This window comes from Gavialis gangeticus, unplaced genomic scaffold, assembly GCF_001723915.1.
Source record: "Gavialis gangeticus isolate Ggan-Ray unplaced genomic scaffold, GavGan_comp1, whole genome shotgun sequence".
Lineage (NCBI taxonomy): Eukaryota > Metazoa > Chordata > Crocodylia > Gavialidae > Gavialis > Gavialis gangeticus.
The window spans coordinates 98,505,915-98,520,417 of NW_017729031.1; the positions used below are offsets into that span (position 1 = coordinate 98,505,915).

The 14,503-nt window shown below is 44.7% G+C and overlaps 1 protein-coding gene across 1 annotated transcript in view; it reads right to left on the reverse strand.

Moving 5' to 3' along the window:
• Positions 1–14,503, reverse strand: part of CPS1 (carbamoyl-phosphate synthase 1) — a 157,409-nt gene that overhangs the window by 115,603 nt on the left and 27,303 nt on the right. Inside the window, exons 4-7 of the mRNA XM_019523418.1 lie at positions 13,778–13,867; positions 11,908–11,964; positions 7,983–8,075; positions 4,173–4,262 (exon numbers count right to left, since the gene is read on the reverse strand). Of these exons, the coding sequence (XP_019378963.1) occupies positions 4,173–4,262; positions 7,983–8,075; positions 11,908–11,964; positions 13,778–13,867 (330 nt within the window). The remainder of the gene's footprint in view (positions 1–4,172; positions 4,263–7,982; positions 8,076–11,907; positions 11,965–13,777; positions 13,868–14,503) is intronic.

Consider the following 14,503-nt stretch of genomic DNA (forward strand, 5'->3'; position numbering starts at 1 on the left):
ATGTAGGGGAGGGTGTGTGTGGCTGTGTGAGGTTTGTGGGGGTATGGGTAGCCATTGAGAATGTGGAGATGGGTGGGTATAGAGTTTGTAGGGAGCTGTGGGTGTATATGTGGTGTGGGAGAGGTTGTAGGGGTGTGTCTGGATGTATGGGGCTTGTGGTGGATTTAGGTAGGTGTAGGGGGTGGGTATGGGGGTTGGGTGTGGGGGGGTTGGAGATGTGTGGGTGATTGTGGGGTTTGTGGGGGGCTGTGGCCATGGTGGGATTGTGGGGAGTGTAGAGGTGGAGGGTGTGATGGGGTTGTAGCTCAGAGGGTGTGTGTGGGGGGGTGCATATATATAGCGGGATGTACATGTGTGCTCCCCCCCACAAAACAGGCCCCCCTCACACATACTCCCCATTGTGCACACCTCCTGCTGCCAATGGCAGCAGCAGGCAGGAGGCCATCAGGGCACTCACAGCACATAGCAGGCCGAGCCCCCCTCACCTTCCATCGTGCAAGGCTCGCATGCAGTTCCTGGATTCCCCACCCAAGCCCCACGCTCCCAGGGGAAGGTGCACACAATGAAGCCAGCAGTGTAGGTCATGGGATTCAGCCAGGGCAGTAGGGAGAGGGGCGGAGCCAGCCGAGCTCCATAGTGTGGAGTTCCCCACTGTCCCCCATAACCTGCATATGGCAGTGAGCAGGGCTGGGCCACTGGCTCCATCACACAGGGCTCCCCCCGGAGGCGCATAGCTTGGGAAAACCCAGAAACTGAAAACGAGTCCTGGAGAGGTCCATGTGATGGAGCCAGGCAGACCCCGTATCCCACCAGCCCAGGCTCCATGCTCCTATTGCCTGACCCTGGGCCCCTGCCAGCCCTGGCCCTGCAACACTGGCATGGGACCTGTACTCCTGCTGCCAGTTGCCTACTGCTTCCCACCTGCCCACTGCCACTGACCACCATCACTTCCTTTCTTTCCACCCACTGCCACTGCTGCCTCTCCCCTGCCCACCACTGCCACTTCCCTACCTGTGAGGCTGGGGTCAGGGGTGTCCTGCGGGCAAGGGTGAGAGTGCAGCATACACTGCCCCCATGGGAGTGAGCTGGGCTCAGCCCCATGTAAGCACATATGGGGCAGCCCGGGGTCAGGCCAGATACAGTGAATTGGTAGGCACCTGCCTGTGGACTGGATGAAAATTGTCTGGTGGGCCGGATCCAGCCCACATGCTGTATTTTGCCCACCCCTGCATTAGTCACATGTTTCACTATAACTTGGTAAGTAGTGCCACTGATGACTCTGGACTTCAAGGTATTGAAACTACTCAAGTACTTCCAGAACGCATATGTACCACGGGTAGCACAGCAGCCTGTGTGTGTGGCCCACAGCAGACCAGGGAGGGAACAGGCAACATAGCAGCAGATAGGGCACAGAGCACAAAATAGAGCAACAGATCAGGGAGGGAGCAGAAAGTAAAGATCAAAGTAATACTCAAGGAGGGTATGGAGCCCCCCACTCTCTATATCATCCTTCTTTCCTAATTCTAGTTCAGTGAACTCCATTTAGACTGCACATTAGTTTTGCGTATGAGGAGAAAATGCAATGAGGATGTACATTGGTGAGAGGGCTTAGCTGCCAATCAACAGGACAACACAGCTGGTGGTTGCTAGGGCAGCTGATTGGGTCAGCTGACTGCCAGGGGACTGGGCCTGGCCCATATAAACAGAAGAGGCTGAGGGCAGAGCAGTTCCCCTCTGGCAGCCAAAGGAGTAACAGCTCTGCTGTAGACCAAAGCAGAGTAAGGCGGAGCAAACCAGCCTGGTCGCCCTACCGCCTGATAGTCTGTAGAATGGTGTGGAGAGGAGAGGACCCCGACGGAGATGAGGAGTAGCCAGGGCAGCGTGGAGTGTATGTTGTAGCCAGTTGGCTCATAGCTTGTGTTTTGTTTATGTAAGACCAGCCAGGAGGATTATTTGTGTTGTAGCCGGTCGGCTTATGGCTTTACGTTTCTTGGTTTTGGGTCATTGTTATGACCGGAGGACCGGGTGAGGCTGTAGGGGTGCGAGGAGGCCTCACGGGAGCTCCCCAGTAGTCTGGGGTTCCTGGGTGCCCTGTACGGGCACAGCAAGCAGTACCTGGAAGGCACAGCTGTTTGGTGCCGGTGTTGCACTACATGTGGGGTATTAAGCCCCAGCGCGGGAGGGCGGTATTTTGCCCACTAGGGCATAGGACCCCAAGAAGGGTCAGGGGGCCAGGCACGGCTACGGGCCACCTGAGCCCCCTGCGCAGGAAGCGCGGGCGACAAAACCCCAGTGGGGTAACCTGCCGCGAGCAGCGCGGGCGACGAAACCCCAGTGGGGTAACCTGCCGCGAGCAGCGCGGGCGACGAAACCCCAGTGTGGGTGAGAGCGCGTGAGGGCAGGGAGACAGGCCCAGTGGGGCGCTGCCTCTACATAAGAGCCCAGCAGGGGCAAAGCTATTGAGAAGCCCAGCTGGGCAAACCTGAGGAGAAACCCAAACAGGTGAGTGTAAGAGCCCAGAGTAGGGCGAGTGCGCCGATAGAGGCCCTAGTAGGGCAGGGCCCGCGGTTCAGAGCCTGAAGAAGGTGATTACACAAGCAGAAGCCCCAGGAAAGGGCGAGGGCCAGAGTAAGAGCCCAGAGTAGGGCGAGCACGCCGGTAGAGTCCTGGGGCAGGGCCGGCATGCGATTTAAAGCCCGGAGAGGGTGATTACACGAGCAGGAGCCCCAGGAAAGGGCGAGGCAGGGCGTGCGGGATACAGCCCAGAGGGGTGAGCTTAGCGAGAAACTTAAAGGAGCCAGCTCAGGGGCTGGCCTGAGTGGGCTAGCGAATACAAGAGAACCAGCAAAAGGGCACGAGTTGCGTGACAAGCTCGGGAGTACCAGTAAGGGCACTGGTTGCGTGACAAGCCCAGGGGCATTAGCCAGGACACTGGTTGAGTGACAAGGCCGAGAGCGCCTATGGGAGGCGCCAGTTGCGTGGCAAGCCCAAAGCACCAGTCAGGGCGTGGAGAGCAAACTGACCAGTCAACGTCCGGGACAGCTGCGAGGCTTGGGGCATGCTAAAAGAGAGGTTGGAGGCAGGCGTAGCCCATAAGGCTGGGGTGCACGGGGTCACCCCTTAGAGGATATGGGCCGGTACGAACATAGCACCCTGTCATAGAGAACAGTAAGGCAGCCTCCCTTAAAGATATATATAACAGCAAGACGTGGCAGGAGAGACAGAGGGTGCTAAACAGTTAACTTGGCACAGTAGGGGGCGCTAGGGAGATCACGGCCGCTCCTAGGGCCCGCCCCGTGACAGAGGATTTGTTACAAGCGGATTTGTAGATATCTCTGTCAAACGATCCTGTTTAGTAAACAGTTTATGTTGAGATGACTTTCCCCAGTGTTATCCTGCTAAAATCTTCTGCTAGAAATGCTCCTTCCTTAATTTTCCAGCTGCTTCCAGCACCATGTACAAAATTAGTATGGTTCAATATTACTCAACTTTAAAATACTAAGTCATAAGACTTATGAAGTAAGTGTAGAAATGCAACCAGCAATAGTTCTGCTGTGCTGCATACAGCAGACTCTCTTCCACAAGAGACACAAAAATCTAGAGTGCAACACAGAAAAAACCCTGCATCATGTCAAAGCATGGTAACCTAACCATCTACATGACCAAAGAATGACTTGGGGCCTAAGAAACCCAAAGGAGAAAAGGATACCATCTTAATTCCTTCTGTGGGGAAGTAAAACAAAAAACTGCTAAGGCTACAAAGCCAGCAGGTCAATTATAGCAAAACCTTGCAAGAAAAAAAGGAATTGATGTAAAATAGCCTGCTTTTTTGGTAATTCAGTGCCAATTCTTGCTTGGTTACTATTAGAGAGATAGTGGCACGTTCTTTATTGAAAATACTGCTGTCCTGCTTTCCTGTGGGTCCTCTCCCTACCATCCCATGGACCTTTTTATAGAGTTCAAAGAACACCTGACCCTTTGGTATTATCTAAAAAGAGTGACCTCTCTCAAGGACAGCGCTTACATTGCAAAAAAAAATAAAAATCCAGGTAAGGTGAACACTGAACCAGTATCAGTGACAAGTTCCCTGTAACAGATATGGCTAGTCATTCTTGCCTGATAGCATTGATTCAGAAGACTCTAGAGGAGAGAAGTAGAAAGCTCTAACTTACCTTTACTAGCAGACGGATAGCATTGTGTTTTAACCCACAGTCCACAGCTACAACTTTAATTGGATTTCCGTGGCCATATACTTTGACTTCCTAAAGGTAGGTTTAAAAAAGACAGACATTACTACAAATCCCACTTAGCAGAGAGATTGTTAACCAGTGGGAAGTGACTGGCACTAAACAATCTATTTGCAAGGAAATCTTAGGAAGTGTCACAGAGATTGATATTTCATTCATTTTTTAAAAAGGAAAATATTATAATGCTGTTCCAGGAATAGCAATGAAGTCTAAGAAACTGATTGTTTCTAGAGTTAATGATCAGCGTTTCTGTGTTTTGGCTCATTACTGGTAAGTAAAAACTGAATTCTCGAGAAATACTGCTTACTTAGACACAGCAGTAGAGAAAGCCAGTGCTGGACACACTGGGCAAGATTGTCAATTGGTCTCACTCTATTACTCCATAATAGAGTGAGGCCAATTTACACCAACTGAAGACCTATCCCATTAGACTTTAAGTACAGTCAAACCCTGATAATGTCACATATGTAGGGAGCTGACAAAAGCCTGTGATATTAAGCAGAGTTGACAATAACTGGAGTCACACACCAGTTAGCACTCACTCATGTTCCTACTGATTCACAACAGGCACTGTCAGAGCCCTAAGGGGCTAGAATTTATGCCCGTATTCCTTGTGTGTAATTATGTGAACTTATGCAATATCCACCCATGGTACTTATAAAATGTCTATCATAAGAAATGAAGTAAAAAACTATAAAAATGTGCAATGTTAAAAACTTGTGCACTAATTCACTGAAGGAAAGAGAGGCTTTATTGCCCCCCAAAATAAAGAGTGGGAATGCTTAAGTCCCACCCACTCACCCCTTTGCTCCAGTGGCACCATGCCTGGGCTTCACTCACTCTCTGAACTTCTCATTCATTTTTTTGTTCTATTTGTACTAAAAACTATGCTACATAATAAGAACTCATGCCCCTAATGTAATTTACCTATGACATAAACTGTGTGTGTATCAGTAAAGCCTTAGCCAGGCCACACTCAGGCTCTGGCATTAACTTAAATTCCCAGGCCCTGAGCTAGTACCTGACAAGACTATGCTACAATTATAAAAAAAAAAAATCATAATTTTCTGCCATAACATATCTTTAGATATATTTTTCAGCAACGCAAATGACTTTGCCAATAGCTGTCTGCTAACTGTTTTGACCTTGAAACATCCTTCCATTATTGTGACATTAAGCAGTAATTTATCCAGCACAGAATGACTAAGTTGTTGACATTAAGCCATTTGTGCCGGTGTCTGGAGTGGCAAGAAAAAGAGGGCTTTTTGTGTTGTTATATGTGGAAGCCAGCCACTGAAGACAAAAGGCTTGTGTGAATAAACAGGACAGAGTGAGGAGTGATATTATCCAGGTTGTCCTGTACCATTTTGATCCTCTAATGTCAGTGGCATTACATTTCAGCCTTACTCTCTCACTACACATGCCACTTTATCCTCTGGTTTCAACACAGATGGAGTAAGATAAAACTGAGTCATTATGTGTTATATAGACCCCCCTCAAAACCACAGATTTACTAACAGATATGTGTAGTAATGCTCTAAATGTGTTTGTGGAGCAGCTATACTGAAAAATAATGGATTTTTTTTTCTTTATAAATGGAGTAACTGTGTCAGCATCCAGCTGGGATGATTTTCATCAGGGAATGTCCACAGCATCCTTCTTCCTTGCAGAAGCTAACTTCCTTGTCATCCCGAGCTGTGCAGAGCCTGACAGCTGAGGTTTCTGAATGCACATCAAACAAAATGGCTTTTCTCTGTCTGATACACCACTGAGCAAACTATTTTTATTTTATTAAATAACTGCTTTATATCAACTTCCTTGGCGCACAGATAGTTCACAGCAGGAACACTTGTGGGTAAAATGCTAAATTTTATGTTCACGCCGTCTGGCACTGGATCACAAACAGAAACTTTTCATAGGTGACCTGCCACCAGCAAGGACAAAAGCATCATCTTCTATAAAGGGGCCTGAACCGGAGTGTACTAGGAAACTGTAAAAGCCATCTCCCTTCATATTATTCTAGCTTACCTCTTGTTTAGAATGAGTTTAAAGAGTTTCTTAAAGAAAAACATACATATATTATTAAAAAGAACAAAGTGTTAACATACTATAAGGTAAACAGTAGCATGTCTTATGCTAGAATGCTTTGGAAGTCCCTTGGTGGACTGACAATTAGAGAAACTACTCAGAGTTCTTTTAACCAAGGATGAACCTAAAGCAAAAGCTCTGACTTTGGGAAGTTCAGATCCAAATGTGAAAAGTGTAATTCAGAACAGGCTGTTGTATGCAGTTCACCAGTAAAAGCAAACTGCTCCAGGTTGATTTTGTGGCCTGCAGGTACCACACCCATTAACCATTCGTGGTTTTCCTCTGTCCATTGGATTAGGTTTTTGTGGACAAAAGTGACTTGACATTCTTGAATGGTTAAACATATTTTGTCCGCTCAGAACCTGAATCTCACTCCCAAGTTACCAGCAAAAAAAAAAAAAAAAAAAAAATCTCTGAGCAACTCCCTGAAAGACACAGTTCTACTGACACAAATGTCCTGTATACACATCTTTAATAAGGAGAGAACTTACTGCATTAGCACCAAAAGGTGGGAGGGGAAGAGGGGTGGGAAATCTATCACTTCTAATGTATCATTGATAAAAAAACGCTAGTCTTACCGCAACCTGATTTACATGAAAAGAGCTGTTTGGTAACAGATAGATTATCATGTCCAGTAATTACCACCATTGAACAGTTTAGTTAATTGTCAGCTTTATTTGTGATTCTTCTTTTTAAGCCTATAAAATGAAGTTATAAACATAATGAGACCACAGAACCTCTGTTAATCTTATTATATCTCCTTTATGGATGCTACTTTCTGCATCTTTATAGTAATTCCCTCTTGGTAATGGGAAAGCTTATCAACAACAACCTTACCTATTAGTGATTTATGGCTCAAAACGGCTCCAGCTGGTACTTCGGGCTTTAGCTTATGAAGACATCAGTGGACAATACCCATTAGCTTATACACTAAACAAGTGCCTGATCCAAAGCTTAATGAAACTGATTCCAATAACCCCAAGAGAATCTGAATTAGACCCTAAAGCTAGATTTGCAGAGATGCCTAATTCATTTTGATATGAGATGGTCATCCAAAATCCTTAGGCAGTTTTGCCATCTGAATCTGAGTGAAGTTGGGAAGTCTGAAAATTCACTCTTGGATCACTGGTCAGTCTGTTCAGAATTGAAGAGGTCCAGGTTCAAACTGCAATACTGTCAGCATGTTAAGAAGTAACTCTTGGAAGTACACAAGAATAAATACTAAGCTTGAAAAACCCAGGAATGACATAGACTGCAACATGCTCCTCATCCATGTGGGCACAAATGACACAGCTCAGAGCAATCCCAGGTGGGCTATAGTGTCTACAGGACTCTGAAGGAGGGGCTCAAATGGTTGGGAGTGCAGGTAGTTTTTTCCTCAATCTTTCCAGTTATGGGTCACGGGGACAGGAGGGATGCATGAATTGATGAAGTCAATAGAAGACTGCAGCACTGGTGCTATCGTGTATTAGACTGTGGAGTTTGTATAAGCATTTAAAGGCTCCCAAATTGCAAATCAAATAAGAGTCATTCATTGAAGAACAGTCAATGTTTGCTTGTATATAGCATATAAAAACTTTCTAGGGCAAATGGGGTGACATTTATCATTTAAGTGTATAGTACCCCCAAGGAAGAGGAAATTCTCACCTTAGTTGAAACTTCTGCAATCAAGTTCTGCTTATTTGGGTCTACAAACTCCACTGGTTGACCTTCAAATTCAATCTTCCCAAGTACTGTGCCCTGTGGAAATAAAGAAGTAGACACTTGTGCATGAGCAAGGAAGAAGCTGTGAAAACTGGAGCAGCTGCTGACAGACAAAACACCACAGGAACTGGAACAGCTGCTCCAGAGTCAGTTTGACATCTTCATCACCACTCCCTGCATCCTCAGATAGCTAAGCAGATTAACTATCCTACATTTTGGGGGAAGTGGGGTAGGCAGTAACATCAGCTGAAATGGGATTAAGCCAACTTTCTTTCAGCTTGTCTTTCAGAGAAATCAGAGTTCAGCTCCTAAGACCAGAGGCCTTCAGGACCTGGATGCATTCCCAAAGCAACCCTGCTGCCTTTCTTCTTGGGAGTATCTCTGTCACTCTGGATAGCTGGAGAAACAAAGTTGGTGAGATGAAGAGAGGTGCATCCACTCTTCTCAGCTGGGGAATGGGTATGGCACTGGTGCACTTTTTAGCATGAGAACAGCAATTTGAAAGGGACAAAGTAGGAAATTTCAGATCTCTCCCTTACAAAAAGGACTTTATTTGTATAACAAAACAGTTTACCATTTAATTCTGCTCCCCTACACTTTTACAATTACTAAGTAAGTACACACAATGGCTTTACTTCTATGCATAAGCATACTATTGGATCAGAGATGGGTACTATCTGTGATATTGCAGTCATTTCATATTCTAAGAACATCAAAGAACTCCATCTTGGTCATCTTTGTGTACAAATAGTGGCCAACTGTTCATGATCACATGTAACCCACTGTACAATCCAATACTTCTACCCATATTAAGTATCAAACACCTTAAACCACAGAAGCCCCATTAAAGACAAAAATATGATAGTGCACAGTGAGAGTATGGATGGCAGAATTTGGCCTAAGGTTATCTTAATAGCCTTTCATGTGAAGTAATTGTTTTTGGTGATATGCCCCTTTCCCCAGGCTTCTGATGAAACTTTTCTTTCCCTGTTGAGTATCCCTGTTGGTAGGATTTGCATGGGGCAGAGTTGAAAAGGCTAGTGTGACCTTCAAGAGGCCAACCAATTGGGAGCTCTGGAAACTGCTGAGAGCCGCTTCAGAGAACTGCAAAAGCTGATTATATCCCTTCTCTCACATGCACAGTGCTTTACCTTGACACTGGATTACTTAATGAAATGATGCCCTGTGTTTACCTTTAGAATCCAATTTACAGAGTCACTGTTCATTTATGCATTCATCGCACTGAAAGCCTATTCTCATCTTCAATTTATTAAAGTACACGGACTGAAATATTAAGCTAGTTTTTCAACCTGACTAAGATTAGTGGGAGAAAAGGCTACATTATGCATTTTTTAAAAACCTAAGCCAATATTACTCAGAGTCCCAATGTAATGTGCATTATTACCATATGCTGTATGCTAAGCTATTGGATAAATATTGAAAGCATATATACTTTAGGTGAAAGGGACACTGATCCATTAAGTGACATGTATCAGGCAAGTACAAAATGTATTCCCATTCTCCACCTACAGACATACTGTATTAAAATGTTCTCATCTTTTGTCTACAGAGGGTTTGTCTACACTGTTCTCATCTTTTGTCTACAGAGGCATTTTCCCTGAGTATTCATTTCTGCAAATACCATGCTATGCAAGTTGGGTCATTCATATTTTGTTATGTGGAATGAATGAGGGTGGACCTAAACTGCAGAGTTCAGATGGATCACCCATACAGTCAGACAAGAGAAGCTTCAGATAACCATTTACAACAGAAAAAGCCTCCAAGGCACAAAGATTTATATTCTAACAGAATTTGATAATTGTTTTACCCAATATGTGAAACAAGATATACCATTAACCTTTATCTGGTAATGCAATATTGCACAGATCCTTCAAGTGTCAGTTCTGAGACCAGAAAGATGTAATAACTAAAAATAAATAAATAAATGGACTAAAGAGAATCAGCCAGATCTAGGCAGACAAGGTTCTTTGGGTGAATCTGATATCTTTTATTAGACCAGTTTAAATAGTTTGGGGGGTAGGAATTAGCAAGCTTCTGTGTTTAAAAACCATCCATCAGGCAGAGGAAGCCTCTGCAGTTGGTGTGTGCTCTTCCTGGATGGAATGAATAGTAAAGCAGCCTGACAAAGGGTTTTTAAATCTGAAAGCTTGCCAAAAAATGGGTTTTTTCCAACTATTTAAGTTGGTCTAATAAAAGATATCAGATTCACCCAAAGAACCTTCTCTGCCTATGTCCTTAGACCAACACAGCTACAATCTACACCCCTCAGCCAGATCTAGGAATCCAGCTTTCAGCAACAAAGTTAGCTTGTGTCTTTAAGGACTGGTATATTTTCTTTTGAGTGGGATGGCCCTTTCCTTTTGTAGAGTCCTGTGAGATGATGCCCAGAAGCTTGAAATTCCCTCAAGTTGTGGCAAAATGCCCACTCATCTACGCCAGGGCAGCTTGTGGTACATATCCTCATTCATGTTTTAATTAGAACACTTTAGTGTCACCTCATCATCATGTCTATTAAGCTTTCGTGCATTTTAAAATGGCCTCGATACATTATAAAATGGCCATTGTCAGCTAAAGCTGGTCAAATGAGGTTTAGATAAAGCATCCCATGGTCATTTTTAGATGTGCAGGGTTTAATAGACATGATGACAAGGCATTTTAATTAAAGCAGCTCTCCAGGAACTGCTGTAATTAAAATGCCCCACCCAAACTCTGAGCATGTGTATAGGCAGCCCAAGGCCCTACCTATAACATAAACATGCCTAGCAGCAGCACCTTCAAGAAAGCAGCAACAAGGAGAGGCCAGCTAGCTTAGAGGTAAGATAATGGACCCTGTCACTCACTGGTACTAACTGGACTCTCCTGCTTATGCCAGCCTGCAGCCAACTGTGGCAAAAGGGCACACAGCAAGAGGCACAGGTGGCTAGGGCAAGACCAGTGACAGAACACTGGGCGCAGTACACCTGGAGAAGGTTGAGACCCCGTATTGAAGTAGGTGGCTGAGGAAACGCATGCATGTGGCATGAGTATCTGACTCCTCAAGGAACTGGGGGCAGCAGAGTCCACTGATGGAAGTCTCCTTTGATTTAATTGATTTTTTGGGTCCATTTTGGGACTGTTAAAAAAAAGGAATTAATAGAGAGAGAGGTGGGGATTGACCCCAAAGAAAATGCATGCCCCTTTAATTGATCTTTTTTTGGTTTGGGACTACTAAGAAATGAATTCAGGGGGATCAACCCTGAAGGGAGAAAGGAACTACAGTGGATGCACCTTCCAAAAGAGATGAAGAATTATTGAATTGATTTAAGTTTATTTACGCTGGCAGGCTGTCAGTTGATTCATGATAGGGGATGAACTCTAGCTGAACAGCTGACCAAAATCTGGGTTGCCCCACTGAGTGGCTTCATTTGATCCCAAAAGAAGAGGGCCTGACATAGATTCCAGGTGGCCTAGATAGGACTGCCTCAGGCATCACAAGGGGTTACACCCTAGAGATAAGTGTAGGATCACATCTAGGATGTGGCAAGCGTAGGGTGTAAGGGAAAGCAGAGTCCCATGAAGAAACTCCTCTGGCAGGCATGGATTTATCAGCCAACAGAACCAGCTCCCAACTTAAAGTAAGATCAAAGGTTCAGCAGGAAAGAAATACAACACCGGAGAGTGACTGGATATAGTGTTGGCCTCTCCATATCCTGATGTCATTCACCAGTAAGACATCAGGCCAGAGAGGGCCTAGGCCGTACAGTATTTACTCCTGACAAGGTCATGCACACCAGAGACCACCAGAACATCCCTAGTTGTCCCATCCATTAAGAAAGCATATGATGACACAATGTTTAGGAAATTATACCTTGTCCCGAATTATTTTAGATAACATCCTGGTATCAATTCCATACAGAGCAGGCACCTGGAGAAAAGACAACAGACACAGGTCATAAAACAGCAGATGACAGGAAAAACTACTACCATATCCTTTCCTTGAAAAGAGTGCATCTGTGGTTTAAAAATTCAGCCCCTCGGGGGGGGGGGCAGCCCATGCCACTGCACTGGTGGCTCCTGGCAAAACGAGGGCTGAGACTCATTTTTCCGATGTCCTGTCCACCCTAACCCACTGATCCAGTTCACCATTGAAGCTCATCCATAGTAACTGCTAGAGACTGAGGGATTAAGAATGGGTGCTCAGGATAAGTCCACAGCAGCTAACGAATGTCCAGATCTGGACTGACTCAATGAGTACAGGTAGACAATGTTAGCACTATGAGGTGTGCAAACATCTGTCGCAAGATGAACCCAGAAGTTTCAAATAGTAATCCATAGTGTTAAAAACATTCTGATCTTTCTGTGTTCCTTGCAACAGAAAAATTGCTCTATATTTTTTCCATAGTCAAAAAATGAGTGAAACCTAAAAGTAGGCTGCTGTAGGAAATTGGTGACTACATTTTCTTTATAGTTGCATGCTTCATGGAACTGATCAATGGATCTGCTCCTTTGAAATAGCACTGGACTCTTGAGTCTGAAAAGGCTTTTTTGGAGGGCGAGACACCTTGTGCAAATCAGCAGGTTTTCCAACTTCTAACATTGCAAAACAGTTAGCTTTGCAGAGACAGGTACCTGTTGTAGTTTGCAGTCCTATACTAGAATGAAAAGGGAGAAGAATGCCCTGTGCTGTGTCTCAGCCACAAATTGTTCTCATGGGAGAGGATGTATGGGTATGCCCTGATGGGAAGAGAAGGCTACCTATCAAATGTGCCAAAAAAGCCTCAGACGCTGTCTTCTAAAAAACCACTTCAGCTGGATGAATGTGCATGGCCCCATCGAAGTGATCAAACAGCATGAAGATTCCTTATGTGAGAATTGTGTGTCATACTTGAGTCAGGCATTTTCTGAGTGGCTCCTCAAATCTAAAAAGGTTGAGAACCACTGAGATTTATTAGTATGTATTAGTACCAGGATATACCTGTTCTCCCTTCTTCCTCTTTCATTTTCCTTCTCCCCATTTACCCTTCTAAGTGATTGGGGTTGCCCAAATATCTGGTTGCTGTACTGTGCAGCTGGCACAAACATCATTCAATATTTGTGTGGCAAACACTATTCTATATGGACCATGGGCCCCATTCTCACCTCCAGGAGACCAGCTGATATAAATCAACAGATATCATCACATTCAAATCAACACAGCCATATTGATTTATACCTGCCAAGAATATGACCATGGTTTTGCAGTGGTGTAACCCCTGTGACATCAATATTGTTACAATGGTCACAGCCTCCTCTGAGAACAGACTAATAATTCATCAGCAGCACACACTTGTACCTATGCTTACAGTGCTTTGGGATGGGGGGAGTCCACTGGAGAGAGATAATAAAAGGGGAGAGTAAGGGAGAGAAAAGGTCAAGATGTTATCTGAAGCATGCATAAGCAATCTATTGTGAAAGGAGGAGCCAAGAAGTATCACCACTTAGCTTTCTTCCTGAACAAGTCTGGTAAGTATCGCTACACCTTCAAAAAGGAATGGAGAAGGAGGCTATCTTCAGGGCAGAGAGACAGCAGGGGCTTTGCCAACATGAAACAGAGCTCTGCATCCAAGGGCAAAATTTGCAGAGTGCTATAAAACAACACCTCTTTCCCCTGCTTCCATCAAAATGTTCAGCAAGTTACTCAGCAATTTAATAAAAATAGATATGTACATCAAGTGCCTGGTTACCTACAGATCTCTCACCTGTTCTTCTTTCAGCCACTCCCCCAAACTCTTGACTGCCCGCCAGTGACTGTACTCATTGCTATAATCCAGCACCAGCAAACCTGAAACCTGAACATAAAACATAAAATAAACTGTTCTGCACTTATAGAAAGTAAGGAAATTTCTCCCTACAAATATTTATAAGATGAGTGCATGGCAAGCTGTCCAAGGGTTAGATCTAGACATTTCTATTTCCTGTAAAAAGCAAACTGCAAATTCATCAAAAATGCATTTCAGGACAGCCAAAGCTATTTGCTAAACAAGCTGAATGTATTGAATAATTTCATCAAAAAAGAACATACCCCAATACAATCTAATCATTTCATTTTGAAAATGTAAAATATTTTTCCAATACATTTCTCATTAAAAAACTAGGTGACTGTGGCATTGATGCCTACAGTCAGATGGACTGCAGATTGGCTGAAGAGTCATACTCAGAGGGTAGTGGTGGATGGGTCTTTTTCGGCCTGGAGGGAAGTGGGCAGTGGAGTCCCCCAGGGCTTGGTCCTTGGGCCCGCACTGTTAATTTCTTTATTAGTGACTTGGATGACGGGGGTGAAAAGCAGCCTGTTTTTATTATTGACTCCAAGATGAATATGGGCCGACAATGAGAGGTCACGGTCAGTAGGGCTAACCACACTTTGTTGTGCATCCACTGATGCATCTCAAGCAGGGCCAAGGAGGTGATCCTCCCCCTCTGTGTGA